Source organism: Dermacentor andersoni, chromosome 2, assembly GCF_023375885.2.
Source record: "Dermacentor andersoni chromosome 2, qqDerAnde1_hic_scaffold, whole genome shotgun sequence".
NCBI lineage: Eukaryota > Metazoa > Arthropoda > Arachnida > Ixodida > Ixodidae > Dermacentor > Dermacentor andersoni.
This window is the reverse complement of record NC_092815.1, coordinates 212,871,421-212,895,037: the sequence shown is the minus strand read 5'-3', so window position 1 is coordinate 212,895,037 and position 23,617 is coordinate 212,871,421. Positions and strand designations below refer to the sequence as shown.

Genomic DNA, 23,617 nt, shown 5'->3' with positions numbered 1-23,617 from the left:
AACACAATCATCAGCAAATAGATGAATTTACACCGCATTGACAATATCAGTTATATATAGGAAAAAAAATCTGGGAGCTGAGTACGCCCCCCTCTGTAATGCAAAAAGTTACCGGGAGGCAGCCAGATTGTTGTTCTCCCACCTGACCATATTGGTTGTGTCTTCAAGGGGGGGGGGGGGGGGGGGGGGGAGTACGGTAGCACGATTAAAAGACGGGACAAAAGAAAACACATAGGGACACACACAGTGCTAACTTCCAACAATGTTTATTATCGAAAACCAGGTCGTACTTATACACTCAGCCAACATGAGCCACAGCCACATGAACAGATAAACAATCAGAGTGAAACATTTTTGTAAGTGATATGTTAAGCCATGTGCAAAAATTTAAGCTCTTTTTCAGAGAGAGCCAATGACTGTTTGCTGGTACATGAATCCCCTAGGGCATCAATCTGCTCGGCCTCTATTATGAGTCTAGCGAGTTCGCACTTATTTCTACCGGTAATGGTTGTTGTTTCGAAGAGAGGGGAGCACTTATGTTGCTTACAATGAAGGGAGAGAAACCCATCTGATACAACTTTGCCGACTTTATTTTTGTGTTCGCGCAGTCTATCATTAATGCATCTGCCCGACTGTCTGACGTAATACTTCCCACACGATAAGGATATACAATATATAATTGATGTCTTACAATCTCTAAACTTCTTCCTGTGTTTAACTTGGCAGCTAGGAGCATTTTCTTTCTTTTCTGGTCTTGTTTTCCTGCAGAAGCTGATTAGTTTGTTAGGTGCAGAAAAAACCGCATCAGTGTTACCTCGGCGGGCAATTTTTTTTAGGTTGTGCGACAACCGGTGGATATAAGGTATCACTGTTGGTCTTTTTTTCTCACGGTTACTACTTCCTTCTGCACGTTCAGAAGTCCTAGATTGCTGCACTTGCCAAAGTATTCCCTCTGCAACTGATGCCAGAGCATGATTGGGACAACCTGCTTCATGTAGCCGCATGGCCTGTTGTATGAATGCTTCGTCAGTGCAATGATGGCATGATTTAGTAAGTGCATTAGTAAAACACATTTTCGCAATTCCTTTTTTTACCAGTTTAGAATGGGCTGAATGATATGACAACAACAGTTTATTTGCCCTGGGACTGTAACACCAGCTACATATCACTTACAAAAATGTTTCACTCTGATTGTTTATCTGTTCATGTGGCTGTGGTTCATGTTGGCTGAGCTGTATAAGTACGACCTGGTTTTCGATAATAAACATTGTTGGAAGTTAGCACTGTGTGTGTCCCTGTGTCGCTTCTTTTGTCCCGTCTTTTAATCGCGCTACCGTACACCCTTTGAAGATGCATTACCAACAAGCCCACATTGCAACCCTATTGGTTGTGGTTGTTCAGGTAGGCTGAAAGCCAGGAAATGAATAATTCTGGATGCCAATCAACCAAAGCTTTGTAATTTGTAAACTTTGTAAGCTTTCTAACTGAAGCTTTGAAGTTAGTGACAGCTTGAGAGCGTAATGAAAAATATACCACTGCCCGATTCAGATAATTCTTTAAGTGAACGAGCCAATTTGTTCATTTCCGTGATGCCACTATAAAGGCCATCTTTTTCCAGTACAGTCGACTTCCATTAATTCGAGCCTGGTGGAGCAAACAAAATTGATGGACTTATCTGGTGGATCAAATGAAACAAGATGCACAAAAAATGCCAGAACACACTGCTGATTCATTTGGCAATATTTGCCTGATACTAACGCTCCCCCGAATCAAGTGTGTGCCCACTTTCTGTGTGTCCAAAGTAGAAAACTAACATAGAAATGACATTAAAGCTCCCAAACGAAGTAGAAATCTAATTTGCACCTGATGTTGTAACAAGAAAAATGAGCAAGGATCTAATATGTGTTTCACAAAAGTCCTTGCCGGGGTCAATGGAGGCGGGGGGCCGGGACACTAGCCCCACCGGAACCTCCTTTCCCCAGGTGGCAGCCAGACCTTGAGTCTTGGCGGGGGCGGGGGCCGGGGCACTAGCCCCACTGGAACCTCCTTTCCCCAGGTGGCAGCCAGACCTTGAGTCTTGGCGGGGGCGGCGGCCAACCGGACTACCCAGAGTTGGTCCTCCTGGAATGCGCCTTTCACTGCTTGGACGTGGTAATTCTGAATGTAGCATTGGTGCAGATACCGTAATCGGACATTGTGCGATACGGTTATGGCTTGAACATCTTCCTAGGGCATGCCATAAATAGGTGTCTTCGACAGGAGATTACGCGTGTTCAGTGCATTCGCTGCCGCCTAAGCTCTGTCGAGGCAGATGCTGCCAATAAAGAGATCATTATTGGGGCACCATAGGGGTCAGGCATGTGCATGCTGGTAGGTCAAGTTTGCATTACCCGACGAAGGCCAATTTAAGGATTGAAATAACGAAAGATGGGACCTATAGAAATGCATAGACACTGGCTGGGACCTTTTGGTCGGTCTCAAATTGACCGAATGATTGAATAACCCGAAGTCAAGTTAACAGAAGCCTGCTTATAGCACTGAGGCCTTTAAGCAGGTTTGTCTGTCATGCTGAAAGACAGCAGGAGTTGTCGGGTGTCATGTAAGGACTTTTGCGTACATGGTAAATGTTAAGGTTGACTGCACATCCTTCACTTTTTCTTCTAGAACATTCTATTCAGTGCAGTGAAGGTACTGCTCCTTGTGACCACTGCGGTGGCGAGTAAACTATTGTGCACATCCTTTGCCATTGTCCACGATACAGTGCACACAGGCAGCCACTAGTGACTGAGCTGGCCCGTCTGGTCGACCGGATGCTTTCAGAGCAGACAGTCCTGGAACGCCAGCCTAAACAGTGGCAACACCACAAGACACTCTTCAAGACACTCTTCAAGTTTTTACGTTCGAGTGGCCTATTAGAGAGGCTATAGTTCTCGCAGATGTTCCCCGCTTCCTCTATTATTTTTTTCCTTCTTTGCTTTATCTCTCCGCCATTCTTTCTGTTTTTCATTTCTCCTTACCCTTCCCCCAATGTAGTGTAGAAAACTAAAAGCTCTTCTAATTAACCTCCCTGCTTTTCCCACCCGATCTTTCTCTCTCTCTCTTGTGATTATGTTGCCTTGGAAGCTTGTGCCTCTGTTGCTTCACCCATGGTTGCTATGCCATTCCTCTTTGAAGTCTTGAACAGGTGCATCTGCTTAATTGCTTCACTGCTGGCAAGAGTCGTCACCTCCATACCAGCATGTTATGCAAACATTCGATGCTTGCATCTAAACAATATGAGAACAGTGGCGTTGTTCTTGTTCTCTGTCCATTGCGAAAAGTTTAACAAATGCTTTTGGTGCGGACAGGGTGGTTCCTAAATGATTGATAAAGCTGGCCGCATTTGCTACACTCTTTGTCTTTAGTGGTGGGGAACCACAATCGTTTGAGGGGAAAAAAAAACCTGCAGTTTAAAAGAGGCGGAATTCAAACTGTGGAAACTTAGAACAATTTGCTTTGATTAGGCAGCTTTGCATATAGGTGGAAATGTTGACATCGTTTGGCAGTTATGTTTCGAAGCATGGAGGCACAGCGAGTAGGTACACAGGCGAGCAGGCTTTTGTCGGAGTAGCTTGCACTGAATGCTCAGGTCATTGCCGAGTATAAATGCAAATGCTTGATGTGCATGGCATACACATTGGACACGTGCATATATCCATGCCCAGCATATTCGAAAAAGATGTTGGTTTTCTCAATGAAAAATATGGTATTCAGTGCTGCTTTAAGGCAAGCATATTGTTCTTGACTGTGTAGGGCGATACTATTCTGCATTTCTTCTGGTCTTCATGAGAAGCGTTTTGTACTTGAATGCATCAAAAGATGCGAGGAACTGTGAGTTTAAGGTGGGCTTTCTAAGGGCACTTCACCTTCATTGGTACTGCCCCATTTACTGTAGCCAACTCCTGCGTGTAGAATATTGCATGGAACTTTTTTTTTTCTCCTTCATCAATGGCTTGCAGGGCGCTGCACTACTGTTTTCACTGGGATTCACCACTCGCGGCAGCGGAAGATGAGAAATTGATAGAATAAAAAAGAATTTTTTCAAAGTGTGGCCCTTGATTTAACTTAATGTACACGGCCAAAGCAATCTTTTTGACCTCTCCTTTTGTTGTAGAGCTTGGCACAGCTGCTGTGTGACCTGAAGGAGCAGAACCGGCGACTGCAGTCCGAGAACGAGTCGCTCACCCAGAAACTCCGGGAGTCTCTTGAAGATGGCAAGGCATGTGGATTCCCTTATTTTTCGCACACAGAAATGACAGAGAAAAAGTTATGTAAAGCAGCAAAAATCACACAAGCTGATGCACTGTACCTGAAGCAAAAACACCAAGAACAGTAAATTATTATTCTTTTGTTCCGATGCCATCATTTGCATCTCATTTCACAGCTGAACAGTGCACTGGCAAATGATCTGCCACAGGTTGAAATGCAACCAGCAATCTGTCACTTGTGCTTGTTCAAACCCTGGTGTTTGATGTGCTCCAGTTCATGCTGTGGGAACAAGAGTAATGGACACGAGAGCCTACTCACGTGTCCACCATGTTTGCTTGGGACACTTTGTGAAATGAGAGCTGTACAAATGCAGTCCTTCACTTTTCCATCTATTGAACAACTTTTTCTTACCTTATGGAGAGCAGTGCAGTGAACGTGCACATTTTCTCCTTGCCCTTCTGGATGAGCTTTCTTGTAAAGTGCCCCATCTATACATTGATTGACTGACATATATTACATGCTTGTAACAGTGCACTGTGTGTGCAAAACCTGGTGTTGTGCACACGTTCTCCCTGTCATCTCCTAGCACAAGCGGCCATGTGAAGTGTTATCATGCCACCATTAGTCGGCAAGCCTAATTATTGAGCCTGATCAAAGTAATTGAAGAGGCTTGAGCTACCATACTCATGTATAACAAAGCGCCAGTGACCAGCACATTTATCTCAACATTGAATAAGTACTTTACATTCAGACCTAGTTTGTTAGGGCTCAAATTTCATGCCGGTCACATCTTATTGTCCACATCATTGCATGAATTAAACATTAGAATTGACAGCTTTTTTTGTGTGTGTGACAGTAAAAGAGAGAGAGAGAGAACATTGTCATCTGTGTTGCTGGCAGTTAGAAAAGCTGCCTGTGGCCTCTGTGAGTAGATTATCTGGAAGATTGCACTGTGGTGGAAAAGAAAGAAGACACAAAAGTTATCTGTGCATGGAGGCTCAAGGGAAGGCAGTGCCAATTCATAAATCACGGACACTTGCGGGCAATCGTGATAGGTATTAACTGTTTAGGCGTGACAGTTCTTTTTTGTGCAAGATAACATAAAGCTGCCTTATGCAACCTGCTACATACTGCTATTAACGATGTGCCATGTGTTGACCGTAAGGTGAAATTCTTCATTGTCATGTTTGAACAGAGCAGAATTTGCAGACAGTATAGTATAGTAGGCGTATGGGAGGTCATTATAATCACTGACTTCAGCATATGCCTTTGTATATCATACATTGTAATTCCATAATTCTGAACTAATGAAATAAAATTCTGAATTATAAGAAGTTGTTTTCCGCCAGTGCCCACACATGTCGTACAACCTCGTTCACACGTTTCGGGAAAAAACGTGAGAGAACACATGCTAAAAGATAAAACGTAAGATCCGAAATAACTAAAAAATTTGACAGACTAAGCTGTATTTCACATCTACATTATGTAAATTGTCGCACATTGAGATGCCGATGCGCGTCGAGCTGGTGGGGCTTCGGCAGCCCGGGACACGTTTTGTTGTTTTCCTTTTCTGCAGTGTTTAAAGACAGCGACAGTAAATAGAAACGAAAGCAAGCAGGTGGGCGACGCCGGACGGCGCTGAAACAAAACGTGACAGTCACATCGCAACGTCTGCAGCAGGGAATGACGGCTTGTTGGGATTATCACCTACTAAAAGCGTGCAGTATGCTATCAATGGCACTACGCCCCATGCACTGTAAAACAGATAGGTGAAGATGCTTGTCGCAGTAGGTTTGGCAGTGATAGCTGTGAATATGGTGTGCGACAACCTGGGAGGTGAATTGCTACTACCAGAATAAGAAAGTGAGTGCGCGCTAGAGTTTTCATAGGAGATGAGCGGTCGAGTATTGCAGTGAAGCTGCCGTGACAGGCGACTGTGTACTGTTCTCAAGTGCACGCACGTCGCACATTTTCTTGTTTGCATGGCATCTAGTGGCTGGAAAATGTATCCTACGATCGCAGTTTGGTGATGCACTGAACGTTGGTGCGAAAAAATTGTGTTTTCCGAGAACATACGAGCCGGTAATAAATAAACGTAACTCTATTGGCTCATTTTTTTGTCTTCTCGTCGTGAACATTAACGCCAGGAAATCGCACCTGTACGTAACAGGATCGTATCAGTGAGGTTCAACTGTACATGATTGAAAGGTTGGTGCTGCCTTCCCTTCAGCATGCACCGATAAGTTCTGTGCCATTTTTATTTTCTGCCACTGTACGTGAGACCTTTCAGCTCAAGCTCGGCGTTTACGTTGGCCTATTTATGTCTACATGTGTCCGTGTTTGCACATTAGCCATGTGGTAACAGGTCACTGCACCCAGTGGCAATAGCTCATTGTACTCAGATAGCGACAACAGTCTACTTCTCTCATAGAGCTGTTTTTTGCCAGTGACTAGGTGAGCAGACAGCGATGATTTTTAATTCTGCCAGGTGGACCATGGCAAGCATAGATGTAAGCATATTATTTCAAGGTGTAGGCTACAAAGTACTTTTGAGAGCCAATATACTGCCGTAATTGCAAGATATTTTTGCAGTTGTTGAGGCGAACGAACAGTGAACAGTACTTTGTATTATTAGCTTATTGAGCTAAGCCCAACTGGCAACTTAAAGGGACACTAAAGGTTAATATTAAGTCAACGTGGACTGTTGAAATACCATCACAGAAACCTTGAAACGCTTGTTTCATGCGAAGAAGAGACTTATTTTAAGATAAAATGCATTCTGACGCGTCCGCATACCTCTAGCGCAGTTCAAATCGCCCGCCCTCCTATTGAGGTGTGGTGACACCATGGTCTCATAGTGACGTTGCGCCGTCGGTGAGTGAAACGGTGCCCGCAGACGGCGCTACGGCTTTTCTACGCAAAACGCAAACGCGCGGCCAGAAACAGAGCCAAGACAGAGCTTACAGCAGCGGCGAAAGTGGAACTATGGTTTTAGTGGAAGAGAAAGCGCGCGACGATAAGCTGGTTCTTTATTTTATGACGCCAACTTCGACGCTCGTTGCAATGGATGACCCTGACAACGACACATTGGCTCGTGATGCAGGGCTTGACTTCAGTGATTTAAGCACTGATGAAAGTGACCTGCTGCTGAGGGCTCGCGCTGCCGGTGTCATTGTGTACTACTACAACGGCAACTGTATGTCATGGCTGTACATATTCGCACATTTGCAGCTTTTCCTTCGTGAAAACCAAATGCCGCGCTCACCGCCCCGTCTTCAACCTGCAGTTGTTCTTGCGCTTCGGAGAATGCAGGCAAGACGACGGAACAATGCTACGGGAAAGCATTGCTTTGAAAGGCACTCCACACGACTTCAATAAGTCGGCGTTGAACTCGTAATCCTCTGGACGAAAGTGCAGCGAGCATACTGCGATTTTTCGGCTGTGGCAGAGGTACGGCACTTAACCACTTCGAACGGAGAGGTTCACTCTTTGGCACACAGTGATAGGTAATGTTGGATTCGCCGCCTGCAACTGCCCTTGGCCAAGTTTCGCGGACCGTTTGCGCATCCCACGACATCACATGGACGTGGAATTTTCGCTGCTTGTTCCATATGCAAGTTTCACGAGCCAGCAGAACCAGCACAGCACGACGAGATAACGAAACAACTGAAACTCCAAAGCGCACGCGGCGCTGAGTCGAGCGAAAACGAAACCTTTCAACCACCCATACTACACAAGGGTAACGTCAAAATGTTTCTTTTCTTAGAATAGAATAGAAGTACACAAGTAGCATTTTCTTCCATCTTATAATCTAATGAAATTATCTTTTTAATACGAGTAATTGAGTGCTAGTGACATAAATTATGATGAGGAGTGCCTTCGTCATCGGACTGGTACCGGAATGTCGCTGGCGGGTCTCAAATTGTGTCATGCATTTACCTCAATTTCTCGGTTACTAATGCTCTGTTCGCGATTATATTGATGGCTTAGACGTTCTAGAGCATTGCTTTATCACTTTAACTTGACTTCATAGTAACGTTTAGTGTCCCTTTAAAGCCACCTTGCAAGGAACTATATTCATAGCACTAAGCACAAAAATAAAATGTTACACTTTTAGCTGCTTAAGTTTACAGTTACCCTTAGCTGGGCTTCAAGGGCCCCTCACCAGGCCCCATAGAAAATTTTGGTTATATGCTGGAAGTTGTTACGTGTCCTCTAGGGAGCGTTCTGCCGCAAAAACTTTTCAAATCAGCTCATTAATAGCTGAGATAGAAATATTTCAGCGTGGCGAACCCATGATTTCAGCAGGCGGGCTCCACTGCCAAGCAGGACGCTCTCTCCACTTGCCCCGTCTAGCCTACGCAAGCGAAATTCCTCCCCTGCGTTCTCCCATACCAGACTTCGAGGATCGCGTGATGTATACATCACAGGCCCCGCCTTCATTTTTTTTCTCCTAGCCTGTTTTCTTTTTTTTTTTCTTCGGTGCTGCGCACTTCCACCGATGGTGTCGCGCACGAGCTGTTGTCTCGTTCGCATAGCGCACGATTTTGCACGCTGTGCACAAGGAAACATGACTAACAGTATAATTCAGTGCTATACAAATACTGAGGCAGAACAGGCGGATCGAAAAGCATGATCACGCGCTGCAACACGGTAGAAAATGGCATAGTTTCGGTACCTGCACACGTGACCGCACGACCGTGGAAACAAGCAGACGAAGTGGAAGTACATCTCTCTTGCTTCAGTGCGAAGTAAAACAAAAAGATGCAGACATTCCATTTGTGTGTTTTATTATTCCTCTAAACTTCAATTCGTCAATTCAAGCAACAGATCGCACAGATAACAGACATTATCTTGAATAATTCTCGAAGTCACATGTCACCACGAGCGACGTCATCCTGTGGACACGACTACGTCACCATCTGGCTTGGAGCGTGGCGGCCACAAGGAGAGCGAAAACCGCCGTTCTGTTTGAAATTTCACATCTTTCCACGGCTCGTAGTGATGTAATACTTTGCAGACACTATCGTTATCGCGCAATGTATGCTCTGCGCTTGTCAGCTCAATATGGCCAGACCTGGTGAGGGGTCTTTTAATGAACCTCTAGCACTTTTTTGCACAATGCAAATTGAGGAACCCTCTGCTTGGGACAAGTTATCCGACAGCTGGCAAATTTATGTTAGGTTAGGTGGTAGAGTGAATGGTTAAAATTAGCAGCTAGGCTTGCTTGCAATACTAGGCTTTAAGTGCGTTTGCCCCCTCCCCCTGTGCAGCTTCTGCGAGAGCAGCTGCAGGAGCAGGGACACAGCCGCCGTGCATCCGATCCGTGCACCCAGTGCTCGACAAAGCAGGACCGCCAGGAGCTGGTGCGGCAGCTTGAGTTGCTCCAGTCTCGGGTGAGTTGCCCCTCTTTGCACCCTCAGCTGCCAGAGCCAGAGACTCCAACCACAGGGCCAAGTACAGAGTGTTTCAGAAAGCGCTTGCAAAATCCCTTAACCCTGTTATGCCCAAAGACAGTTCCATGCCAAGAAAAATTAGAGCAATTTTCTTGCCTTTATTTCCTAGCTTGGAGAGTACGTTCGTACAGGAAAAAACAACGCTGAAATGTGTTTTGAAGTAGAACCTCATTAAGAGCAAGCTTTAGCTCGGGCCCAACTCCGATGCTGCCTATTCAAATACATGTAAAATGCAAGAACACTTTTCTGAGGGAACCCCTGGACTGATTTTAATGAAATTTATTGCATTTGAGAGAGAAAGTTAAATTCTAGTGATTGTTGGAAGCGGAATTTCGATTTAAGGCCTGAATTTTGCTAAAAGTATTTTCGAAAATTCGGAAGTTTGAATAAATATAGGAGCACGAAGTTTACAAATTAATAACTCTGCATCCAGAATAGATATTGCGGTTCTGTAAATGGCATTCACTAGATCATTGAAAGCGAACAAATTTGATATGTCATTTTATATCTTACGTGAACTTGTAATGTTGTGTAGAAGGTTCTTCGAAAGCTATATTTCCACATTACTGAACTTTTTTAGATTCATTTGTAACATATGAATTTTGTCCGCTTTAGATGTACTATTAGAACCCGCTGTGGTTGCTTAGTGGCTATGGTGTTGGGCTGTTAAGCACGAGGTCGTGGGATCGAATCCTGGCCACGGCGGCCGCATTTCGATGGGGGCGAAATGCGAAAACACCTATGTGCGACGCAGACCCCCATGAGCGACGCGACTGCTTACATCTCAATATCAGGGGAGCATGAAGCAAGCAAGATCCTAGCATGATAAGAAAGATTGAAAATACCCAGGAACAAGTTGCTGATCTCAGTACTGGCACGCTAAACTGGTTGCAAAATGTAATGTGCATACCAGGACAACTGTCTGTATCATAATGTTAACTCGGGTACAGTGAGATAAGCATACCTGCTAACTCTCCAGAATTTTGCGTAAGGTTTGCAAATTCAGGCTTTTCTATGATATTATAAATGTTGTGTCAAGTTCTATGAAAAAAATGTTGTTTGTGAAAATGTTTCATTTGTCAGTCTACGATCATGCCCTTGGAAGTCTTCTGACGGTGAAAGGACACCAGAAAGATACCTGTTTTGAGCAAGTTTATTCAGACAAGTTTCTATAGCAGGCAAAATCAGCAACAGCAATACCACTGAAAGAGTCACTGTGATCTAAACTCTCTGCTAATCCAAGTTTACTGCCACTTGTGTGCTGCATCTGAAGGTAGATCATCAATAATATCATCATTAATAAGGTGCGTACGTATCACACAAAAGGTGTGAGCTCAGGGGAAAAAGGAAGTCACAGTTTCACCCGAAAGGTGAAGCATTGATTGCGATAGCAAATTATTAGACAGGTATACGAAGTAAGGTTAATCATTTTATCAGCTGCATGAACTGCTGTAAATGTTTGCTTACTAGCTAAATTAACTAGCATGTTATCGTGTGCGCACAGGAAAACATGAACACAGCTCACTAGGCCGCAGACACTCGCTGTCACAATGCTGCCATGAGGAAGAGTGGCAGCAGGAGGGAGAGAATGGCCCTTCATGCTGCAACTGGCTTCAAATTGAACTAAGTGGCGAGAACATAGCGCACATGAAGCCAGCAGCACTCGGCGCACCTAGACTCTGTACCCACCGCAGATTGCTTTCAAGATAGGGCCCGTGCGGCCAAACTCAGTCGCATGATACGCAGCCGCCTCCTACACCTCCCCACCTTCCTGTGCATTGCGCAACATCAAGCCACCATTCCTCTCCGCTCACCCTAGCAAGCTTTCGCTCGCATCTACAGCATATACAGCACACGGCCGCAATTTTATTGCACTTGGACTTTACACATAACATTACAACGATGCTGATGGCGGAAATACACCCAGAGTGTCCATATAGTTGCTATCACAATAAAAAAAATGTCCCAGTTTTGCCCGAAACGTAAAGCATCGATCGCAGTAGCAAATTAGACAGTTATACGAAGTAAGGATAGTAGTTTTATCGGCCGCATAAACTTGGGAACATTCGCTTACTAACTGAATTAACAAGCGTGGTGTCAGCACGCACAGGCAAATGTGAACACATCACACTCGATGACCGTGGGCACTGGCTGTCAAAGCGCTGGCATGAGCAAGCACAGCAGCAGCAGCAAGCAAAGTGACCTTCGTGCCGTCTGTCGCTTTAACGCAAACAGCTGTGAGAAAACAGCACGCACAAAGGTATGAGCCATCTGCAGATTGCTTTCAAGATATGGTGCGCGTGACCATGCACCTGCTGGCGGAGTAGAAGCCGCCCTCCCTGCAGCACAGCCTCTCCATCTTCATCTGTTTCGCGCGTGACATTGAGGCTACGTTCACAGGTCTCTGAGGAGGTGGAAGCGGTAAAAACTTGACAAAATACGGCCACCCAGGTGACAAAACGGGCAGAAAACTGGGCGGCGAGCCCGATCGGTCTTGGATGGATGTTTTTACCACGGCGAAGTGGAAAGCCGTTCATCTTCACCGGAAGCTGCACTAGCATGTAAACAACCAGTCATAAAATTTTACATCTTCCGTTGTTCATTGTCTATTTTTAGGAAAAACAACTAGCTAAAAATATCAAAACTGTCTTCTTCCTCTTCCATAGTAGATGAAAGTTAAAGGCGATTTGCGGAGTTGGGCAGAATTGTAGCTTTTAATAACTGATGGGTCAATGAATGAACATACTGCTTGAAATGGTGCGATGAACAGTGCCACCACGTGGACAAACGTACGCAGACTAGATGGATGTGGTTGAAAGCAGTAAGGTTTCTGCTGAAATGGCGAAACAAATGTGAAGACCTTGGAAATGCGGGGAAAACATTTTCCGCGCACTTTGGCCTTTTTGCCTGCTTGCTGCTTCCCAGATGTGAACATAGCCAAAGTCACGATTGTCAGTGTCAGTTCCCCTTGCACCCGGTCGCGAAATATGCAGTTGCTGCCAGAGCCCAACACTGCCCCGCCCCCTTCCCTCCCTGCCATCCCTCCACGGCCTTTCGCGCGATGGAAGACTGCGCGCCTGCTCTCTGCCATTCTCACTCGCACGCGCCAGATTGAGGCATGATCATCTGCTACCCTCGCGTGCTTTCACTTGCACATACAGCGTACGCCACACGGTGGCGCTGATCGCGACAGCAAAAATGTGCTTGTAGTGTCGATATAATTGCCATCGCAATAAAAAATTTTGTGTATGTACAGTCATTACTGCCTTAATGGCAGCGCAGAGAGCACACATACGCACAATCATCCTTCAGGTGCAACTTCACAGCAGTATGGCTCACTTTGCAGTGAAGTTGCATTTAAAGGCAAATTTGCACCGCCGCATTGCAGTCACGCTCCTTTGTGCTGAACTCTCAGTCCCTATATTTTGTCTCATCTTTTGTTACAGGCCTAAGGGCAGTGTGCTTATTGCAGTGAAGTACAAGGCTACTCGTAGCAGCTTAGCTTTTACCTAAAGGTCTCTGGGAAGATGTGAGGCGTTTCTTGTCCCACATATTTTATTTATCGTCACTCGAACGCAGACAACCACGGGACCCTTCGAACTTGCCCGGATGTTCTTCTCTCCTGCTCTCTGGCTTGAGCGCGTGGTCGTTGTCGTCGTTGTCCAACACTGACAACTTCGTCGTCGTTGTCCAAACACTGACAGCTCGCCGTAGGCCCAACGCTATATAGCCAAACCCTGCTGTAATGAAGTTGTGGCAAACGTTTTTCCTTCTTCTGGCACATCACTGGTTTTAGACATGAGCGAGTAGTGGGGTACAGCTTAAGAGGTGAGGAAGAGGAGTTAGAAACGATGGAGTAGATCAAGTGAAGGGACGTACAAATAAAACCTCTGCTCTTAACTGAGCTTGGTGGTTCCACAGTTACTGGCGACCCGGACTATGAGTGCGACCTTCAGTGGATCAAACCCAAAGTCCAGAAGACCGCAACTCTGCTCTTACTACCTCTGCGACCAGTCAGGTACCTTCTATGGGTGTTATAGGAGCTACAGCTACCATTACGCTACCACAGCTATGGCTCACCTATCCCAGATTGTGGTTCATACAAGCTGAGAACAAGTTCCTCAGTCATTGCGTCACGTCGGAGTTTTGCAAATATGAACTCCTGCCTGAAGCTTTGTCACTACAGGCCATGGCCAAAATATGCGACATCCTCATCCAGCCACATCAGAAAACTCCATATACGACAATCAAAGAGGCTTTTCTTCGCCGTCTCGTCTGCACATCGGCATATTCAGCAGCTCCTGAACAACAAAGAGCTCTGTCACCGACGTCCAACTCAGTTTCTACGTCACCTGCAACACCTCAATGGTGACCAACTAGACCCCTTGGACACAGCCGTATTACGTAAGTTGTTTCTACGTCTTCCTGCCAACGTACACATGGCTCTCGTCACAGCTAACCATAAGCCCTTGTTGGAACTCGCTGAACTGGCCAACGATATGATGGACATCACTTTGGCAGTCATAAATGCTGTCCATAGCTCTCCACTTCCTGAAGTGGATTCCCTTTGAGAACAGTAAAAGAGCTTGCATCTTGAGTCGCTGACTTGCGTCAGGAATTTCGCAACACTCGCAACTTCAATGACCAACCCTATCCAGCTCGTCAGCCTCTCATGCCGCCTTCTACGCAACAGCTGTTTCAACAACGTGAGCGCAAATTTTCATCACAGGGCCTGTGCTTCTACAACCGACGTTTTCGCGTCACTGCTCGTCGATGTGTGTCACGCTGTTCGTGGCGTATGGGGAACGCTCCGGCCGGTCGTCAGTACAGCGGTGGGCGATCATGGTCATACGTCAAAATTTCTGAAAGTCATATCCGACACGAAAATAAATTCATTATATTCAATATTCATTATAAGCATATGTTAATTGCATGCTAATGTCAGCGAAAAAAATCTCAGCTTTACTTTGTTGTATCCAATAATTTCCTGTATCCATGTTCATTATATCGAGGTTTGACTATCTAGTCCGTCTTCCTTTTTACAGTGTAAGCATTTATGAGCTCATTCGAAAGCCATTCCGGTTGGCGATGTCCGCCGCCGCTGCTGCAGCAGTCGCGGTGTCAGTCGCAGCTATCGCCCACCATGGGAGATTGACCAAGAAAGGGTTGGGTTGTTTTGAGGAAGAACACAAAGATTTAGGAGATGTATAAAAAAAATGCTAGAATGGAAAGCATGTAAGGCATACCTGATTAAATCAAACAGGCTAGGTGACTGTTTGTCACTGCATTGTTTCAAAGGGGATGCCAATAAATCACCAGCAGCAGCATCAGCATCGAATTGTGCCATGGGTCAAGGGATGTGACATGTGCACCGCATAGTCTCTATATCTGTGTTTACTCTTCAGTACACATTATGGCGCCTCCTAGCAATGTACGAACCGGTGCTGAAGAAGCACATCGTAGAGCTACGTGTGTGGCTACAACCAGGCAATGTCGGGCTCAGCAGACCGCTGTGCAGAGAGCAGCACAAGGTGTAGCTCACCGTCGACGCTGGGCAGACAGTTAAGATCGTTCGCGTGTAAATGACGCAAAGGGACTTCGCTGCAAAGGCCTTCTAGTGCATGCTGCCAAAAAGGGAGCTCCTATAGAGGCACTCCTCCAGCTTATGTTGTGACTGTGCTGCGTGTGCCATGCAGGCCTGTGACTTTTTTGCCTGGTCATCTGCTCTCCCCACAGTGCTCCATGCTGGAGGGCGACCTGCAGGCAGTGCTGGATGAGAAGGAGGAACTGGTGCGGACAGGGGATGCGTACCGGCAGAAGGTGGACCGACTCAACCTGCAGCTGAATCATGCACTACGTGGAGGTGCCGACTATGTGCCGCTTGACGTTGATGCCTTGCTCATGGAGAACAGGTGCAAACCCTGATAGTTCTTTTTTTTTCTGTGGTTATGGAGACTAGACCACTGATTATGTGTCACTTGACGGCAATGCTGCATTCAATCTAGCAGCAAGTGAAGGCAGTCATTGATTATGTGCTGTCATGCTATGGCTGTCAAGGCAGACTGGTTGTTGCGAGCTTAGTGTGGGGTTCGATGGATTCAAATGGCACGTGTGCAGCTTAGGAAACGGATTGCTGGGCATTCATTTCTGCCCGTTCATATTGTGCTTCTTTTTTTTTCTTGTATAACTTGAAGGCAATTTGGAAATGCATGGGCCAAAGCAAAGAATTTCATAGTGCTGATGATAACAGTGCAATACACGTAGAGAAATATGTTATGCGACCAGAGAGGATGGATTGTGCAAGCAAGTGAAAAGTTCTGCGTTACTACATTACTAGTGCATTCATTCAAAAAGTGGAAAGATGAGTGCAGGCTGCCATGCTGAGCCGATGTCCTGCCTGCCCGGTTTGAACGTTTGATGATGCCTCTGCGGCTAGCACAACTTTTCGTTTTAAAGTGGCACTATATTGGCATTGTCTATGTAGTGCATTTACGATAACGCCACGCAGCACGCAGTTCAAAATGGTGACTTCGCTTGTGTGCTTCAGTTGGCTACTGGTGCGGCTAGTAGCAGCTGCGATATTTTTCTAGATGGCGCTAGCTATGCACCATATCAGTGCCTCCTCTATATTTAAATGCCTGAGCGAACGCTCTCCCCAGGCCGTCAGGCGCTGTAGGGGTTGAGGACGGACGTCGGGATGAAAACAAACTTGGGAGGGTTTTATTTTACATTATATACAGAGAGGTGAGAGTCAAGTAACAGTCGTACAGTCATTACGGGCCGGCAGCAACTCGGACGCTGCGGCCCGTGGCAAGAAGTTCCAGAGAGGTGAATCAGGGAATGCTTCTTTTAAACCCTTCGAGGACTGGAAGTCGCGTCATGTTCGGCCAATGGGAGAGTCCGCTCCGATGACGCCACCTTCGGCCAACGGTAGGCACCCGTGCGGTGATGTCACACCCGGCGGCTCCCCGCGGTCTTGCCTTGCTGTGGTGCAATGCTCTCTTCAAAGGTGGCGAAGGGGGGACGATTGGGCTCCATTGTCCGAGGGCCCACCTGGTACGGCCCCGCTGTGGTGGCAAATGCCTTCTTCAAAGGCGACCGGTGCGACGCTGCCAGGCCTTCCCGGTACATCACAGCCGTTTGGCTTCGGGACTCACGCTACCTGGAACAGTGCCGGGCTATCCCCTCGCTTTCTGGAAGAACCAAGCAGTGAATAGCTACCGGCGGCGAACGAAGTGGGGGCCTTCAACTTGTTTGCACGTGCGCTTCTCTGGAATGTGCTTTCCGTGTTTCTGCATTCCTTACTTAGCAGTGGCGCGATTCGATGTGGTCTGGGGAACTCGAAGTAGGCTCAGGAAACAGCCCCATATCTAACAGCTCGTCCTCGCCCCGGATGTTCTGAATGGCCGGTGAACTCAATTCGCTGGCCATGAGGAACGCTGAAAGAACTTGCAGGGTATTGGTGTCGAGCCTCGTTTGACAAACTTTGGGATCCTGGGCCCTGGAGAACATACGTCAAACAAACAAAACAACACAACGCTGCACCACGCGTAAGTGCAGGCTCTTCACCCCTGACTCGCCAGGCTATTACTGAGTCAAAATCAACCCTGATCTTTTATTTCCCCAATTTTGACAAAGCAGTTCCAACCACCCTTCCAAACAGCTATCCATTTCTCCCCGAATGCCGACAAGACCAGAGTACTATTGTTGTTGCAAAACAAAGGGTCGTTGTCGTTGCAAACAACAAATGAAAACAGCCGAACATAACTTAAGTGGCCTAACTACACGAACAGCATGTTTCCAATCTATCGCAGTGGCGTACTTATCGCACGTATTGGTGCCACTGAACAATCTGGTCAACCTCACAAGTACGTAATCACAAGTGCACTAGCCTTGTGGACACTTCAGAACGCGTACTTGTGTCGTAGGCAATTTTTTTTCATTACGCCTTTTCACGTGTCTTTCTCTAGTCCATACAGGACACGTACCTAAACGAACAATTAAACTTGCGGGACTTACACACTCCGCAGAACCCTTAAAATAATGCGTCTCCTAATTACTAGTTCTACGCACGCTCACTAAAGAAGTCAGAATACGGCTGCCCTCAACACACACGAGCAACCCAGTCATAAATCTGCTTCCTTTCGTCCACACAGGACACGCGCTAAAGGAACTAAGGACGCTTCTCAGTGCAAATCATGCACTCACTGAAAACCCACGCGGTTAACCTTAGAAAATAAAAAAAAACACATAAAAAAAGAAGGTTAACTAAAACACACGCGCGTTACGATAGGCCTCTCAACAATAACCTTGACACTCAGGTTACTTACACACACAAAAAAAAGAAAGCCTATTTACTCATTAACTAACACTCGCGAGACTACATGTTTACACAAACCTCATCTTTCAAATCTCGGAGCTTCTCAAACGAAAACACAAACAAAGCTCAAACCTTACATATTGAAAGAAATCCTAGTCTCAAATCGCGAAAGCTTTCCGATGCTCAAAATAAAAAACAACACTTTATTTCTACGGAAGCGTTCCTGGCCTCCCTTTCCAAACGCTTATGTCTGACTCATACTTTGAGCCGTACCCGAGGTGGTCGCGGTTTGAAAGCTACTCTGGCTGCCGAGGAACAACAAAAGGGCTGACTCACTATCAGCTCCCCCAAGACATTACGGTCTCCTGCCAATTTGCGTCCTGGCGCCCCGCTTTCCTCACAAACTCGATTGACCGCGTCGCTACTCCCCACCTGGTCTCGTCTTGCCACCTTGCGCTTCTTCGTACTGCACGCTGAGCTATAAAAAGAACTACGGAACGACGAGGAGTTTAACAGCCCCGTGCCCTTTGTCCGCGTCCGTGCAGAACATGCTTCTCGGTCTCCTTTTGACCGGTGGCTCGAACGTTTTCGATGCGTCAACATCGTCAGTGACGACCGCACCTTTTTCCTCGCGCCCTGCCCTCTTGGGTCTCTCGCCATCTTTGGCGGCGCTACATTAGTTACTGTCTTTCGGTCTTTACCGCCCTTCTTTTTACGGCGCTTTCTCTTCGCACTCACTTTCATGTCGCCTTCTCGTGCCTCGTGCTGGCCGGTACACATTTCGTCGGCCCGGATCGGTCTCTTACCCGCACAGTCTGAGTTATTTACATTTAAATCTACTCTCACTTTGCCTTGACTGGCGGACAGCCCAACCGACTCTGGAACAATGCAGCAGGCTTTACTCGAGTTAGACAACTCGCACTCTTGCGAACTGCCCTCTACTACATTGTCCAGCTCACGCTGTGCATCGACACACAGTCCGTCGGTATCGATCGCTGTCTCACGTGCACAGTCCGAATGATTAACAACTGAATCATCCCTATCTAGGCTATCTAGACTGGCGGAGAGGCGCACCGATCCCTGAACAATGCAGTTGTTCTCTCGTGAGCTACGGAGCTCGCCACCCCGAGAACTATTCTCAACTGCATCGTCCAGTTCGCACTTCACTTCTGCACGCAGATCTGACCTGACATGGGTGCTCACGTCTGTCGGGTCAACAGTACCCTTTTCTTCGCTAGCAACTTCGCTAACATTACAAGCGACGCACACGCGCGGTAACTGTGCCAATTTGTTCGCAGCTGGCCTAGCTGTCTCTACAGTCATCTGTTGGCACAGCACCTCGTCGCTCTCCTTGCGGCCTTTAACGGCCTCTGTTGCCACTAAGGCATCGTTAGCAGCTAGCCTTTTCCCTTCACTTATGAATCTGCAGCCAATCTCACAGGCACTGCTCTTCTCGTCGGCTTTTGGCGAAAATCCGCTCGATGCTGCCTCATTCTTTCGCTCTGTACTACCGACAGAATTCTCAGACAGCCGTTGTCTCTGCCATTAACTGATCACAACACTGTATCTCTTTGATCAGTGCTGCCTTCTCTCTCTCATACTTTTGCTCACGCTCACGCTTACGTTCCTTCTCACGTTCGTGACGCTCACACCTAAGAGTAAGTTCTTGAAGCTCATGCTTCCGTTCATTCTCGCGTTCTTCACGCTTACGCTCACTCTCACGTTCACGACGCTCTCGCACACGTTCACGACGCTCACGCTCCCGTGGCTCCTGTATCACCTCCCAAGCAAGCTCAATGCTTTTGTCATCATTGCCACTATCGTTAATCGCCTTTATGATAGCTGGGGTTTTCATCCGTTCGTCCGCCTCAACTCCCAAATCGTCGCACACCAACAACAAGTCTAACCTCGTCAACCTTCTGCGATCCATGGCAGCTGCCCCGACAGGTGGTTAGAACTGTTTTCCTTAATTAATTTGTGCAAATACACAATGCAACAAACTCCCAATTCCCAGAACTATCAAAATGAACACACAACATTTGAGTCTGGCGAATCAAAAGGAAAAAAAAACCACGCGCTCACTTACGGTTGCAGCACCTTGCCATCCGGTTCATTTGTCCGCTGTTCCCTGTTCCTCCGGACTCCCTGGGTCGAAGGCTCGTTCTTCTTCGCTACTCCCAGTTTCTTCGGACCTCTTTCGACGAAGGCTCTCTCTTCTTCGCTCTTCCCGGTTCCTTAGGATCTCTCTCGACGAAGGTTGATCTGTAGCGCTGCCACCAGCTGTTGCATTCGGAGGCGATCTCACCGCTGCCAACCAGTTGTAGGGGTTTGAAGGAAATCCCACCGCTGGCGCCAGTTGTAGGAGTTGAGGACGGACGTCGGGATGAAAACAAACTTGGGAGGGTTTTATTTTACATTATATACGGAGAGGTGAGAGTCAAGTAACAGTCGTACAGTCATTACGGGCCGGCAGCAACTCGGACGCTGCGGCCCGCGGCAAGAAGTTCCAGAGAGGTGAATCAGGGAATGCTTCTTTTAAACCCTTCGAGGACTGGAAGTCGCGTCATGTTCGGCCAATGGGAGAGTCCGCTCCGATGACGCCACCTTCGGCCAACGGTAGGCACCCGTGCGGTGATGTCACACCCGGCGGCTCCCCGCGGTCTTGCCTTGCTGTGGTGCAATGCTCTCTTCAAAGGCGGCGAAGGGGGGACAATTGGGCTCCATTGTCCGAGGGCCCACCTGGTACGGCCCCGCTGTGGTGGCAAATGCCTTCTTCAAAGGCGACCGGTGCGACGCTGCCAGGCCTTCCCGGTACATCACAGCCGTTTGGCTTCGGGACTCGCGTTACCTGGAACAGTGCCGGGCTATCCCCTCGCTTTCTGGAAGAACCAAGCAGTGAATAGCTACCGGCGGCGAACGAAGTGGGGGCCTTCAACTTGTTTGCACGTGCGCTTCTCTGGAATGTGCTTTCCGTGTTTCTGCATTCCTTACTTAGCAGTGGCGCGATTCGATGTGGTCTGGGGAACTCGAAGTAGGCTCAGGAAACAGCCCCATATCTAACAGCGCTTGCGTTGCCGCCGCTCGCAGCTGCCGTGTGGCGGCACTGTGTGAGTAGGATACAGGAAGCTGGGCCTGAGCGGTAGCGTGTGGTACGAAGCTCACACATTCGTGTTTGCATGAGTGTTTGATTGCATTCCTGTTTTTCTCAGGCTTTTGCAGGTGCATATTCCACACGCCGTCTGTCCGGCCATGCTGACAGTGCAAAACTTGCATTCATATTTGAGAGTGTTCGGTTTTTTTTCTCAGGCTTTTGCACGCACATGGTGTACGAGAGAGGTGGCTTGCAGTAATCAGGTGGGGTAATTGGTCACCTAATACAGCTTCAAGGTACACTAGAGTATGCGGCCGTTATTTCGGAACAGAAGACTTCACAGAAGAAAAAAAGCAGCATGCAGGTTCTGCAGAGCTTCATGTGTTGCAGAAAGCGCGCGGCAGAATGCGCTGTTTTTGTTTGTTTTTGCACCATCACGATTTAACTGCTTTGAGTTCCTAAATGATGGAATCACATGGCACAGCTCCTCATTTTCTGGTGCCAGCTGTGGCTTCCTTGCGGTGGCAACAAATGTAATTCTCAAAAACTTTACAAAGGGAACGGGGCATCACGTACCGCTTTGGAGGCAGTCGTGCCAACAACATTATGTGCCATTTAGCGCATGCACTCCCGGCTTGCGTGTAGTCTGCTACACGAGTAGACGGTAGCACACACAGGTGTTCTTTCAGCACCCAAGCTTTCCCATTATATGCTGGCAAACACAGCTTTCAGAAATCGAAGTGAACATAACAGTGACAGAACAATTTTCCACGCATTGGATTCCAACTGGCACACGCTCTCGTATTGGCGCAGAAGACGACATGCGAGCGCATTGATCAGCAATAGCCATGAATGACACATGCATCTAAAATGGGCTGGTTGCCCAGAGCAACAAGTGCTTTGGGGTTCACATTTACAAAAGTTTTGATTGTACTTGAAACAACACGAATGCAGTCAAAAGCTCAAACCACTCAACAGCTGCGAATACACTCGCGCCCTGCGTTTCCACGAGCGACGATAATCCTACTCCAGCGGCGGCATGTGGCGGCGAAAAGCCGTACTAGAGCCGACATCTGGCTCCCTTTTGTTCTCCTCGCTTTTTCTCAGGCACAGAAATATAGAGGAGGCACTGACCATATTTATCATTTTTAATTACAAACTGGTGCGTTTCTTAAAATCCTCGAATCTAAGCCGACCCTAGAGTTTGGTATATGATTATTTGAAAAAAAAACTATCGGCATAGATTCAAATAAATGCGGTACATTAGATGTTGTTTGAACAAATTGAAACTTTAAATTATTTACTGTAATTGAGAACAGAGTTCTTGTGAACTACAAAATGGTGTAAACATAGGACAGGACTAGTGTGACCACTGTGAAAGTAGCTACTGGTGACACCTAAATTGTGGGGATGCGCGACTCTCACGCATCCCCTGATATGCTGTTTTTCCCGCATAGTGCGTCTCCTGCAGGGCGGCTTCGCCCGCCGCGTGGCCTGGCGCCTGCGGCGGTCGGAGTGGTTGAAGCGCAGTGCGAGAGATGGCGCTAGTGTTGCGCAGCTGCTAACACGGCCGACAGGCGAGGTTACTTGGTCGTCGGGAGACAAGGCGCTTCCTGTTTCCCGGCGGGTCGGCGAAGAGCGTGGACATTCCGCGCGCGCTGCGACCATGCTTCTGCGAGACTGTCTCGCGTGGCCGCCTTCGAACGCACGACCGTTGGCGTGACCGAACACGTGAACGACCAGGCGTTGGGATCCAGCATGGGGCGAACATATTCGCTCGTTTTCCGGTCGCGGTAAGTCGGACTTCCTAGATTTGTCGCGCGCCCATCGGCATGTTTTGCGGATAGCAACTCGGCTAGCAGGCACTGATCTATGAAAGGTGCAATAAATGCCCTTGTGACTGTTTACACTACTGTGTTGTCGTTCCTTTGTCCCAAGAGTACGGAGGAGAACCCCATATCTCCCACAAAATGTCTGTCTAGCTAATAACTTGCAAATTAATAGGGTAGCTCTAATAACTAAAAGGTATGAACATGAAGAACAGAACGGTCTTATTAGATTTTTCTATAGAAAAGCTTGCCGATGCTACCTTTTCACACTTCAGTGACAGTGCTATTTACAGGAGCATGGCGTCCTCTCTTTGCAGCTTTCCGATTAGCCTGTTATGTGCCAGTGTCATCATGTGGTCACAATTTCTGCACTATGTAGTTCGACTCACTACGTTTCAAAAAAGTGTGCCACAACTATTGAATTTCTGATTTTCGAAAGATAGTAGATTCTTCTATAACCATTATATAACAGGATATGTCTATCTTTGGAATGGTAACCCTTTAGAAGTGCAGAAGAAATAATCCAGTCCTAATGGGCTAAAGGAGCACTGGCAGGAAGCGTTTGTCTCGCCTTTTTTCTTTTGTTAGATAGCCACCGACTCTGGAATCATTTTACAATGCCTCAACTCCTCGAACGTTCAACAAATCAACATCCTTTAATGTGACAGATCCA

General features: G+C 47.1%; 1 protein-coding gene across 2 annotated transcripts in view; it reads left to right on the top strand.

Moving 5' to 3' along the window:
* The window catches only part of LOC126540161 (coiled-coil domain-containing protein 149), a 50,485-nt gene that overhangs the window by 7,900 nt on the left and 18,968 nt on the right, over positions 1-23,617 (top strand). For both annotated transcript variants that reach the window (XM_050186947.3, XM_050186946.3), the window contains 3 exons: positions 4,154-4,258; positions 9,522-9,644; positions 15,441-15,616. In XM_050186947.3, the coding sequence (XP_050042904.1) occupies positions 4,154-4,258; positions 9,522-9,644; positions 15,441-15,616 (404 nt within the window). The remainder of the gene's footprint in view (positions 1-4,153; positions 4,259-9,521; positions 9,645-15,440; positions 15,617-23,617) is intronic.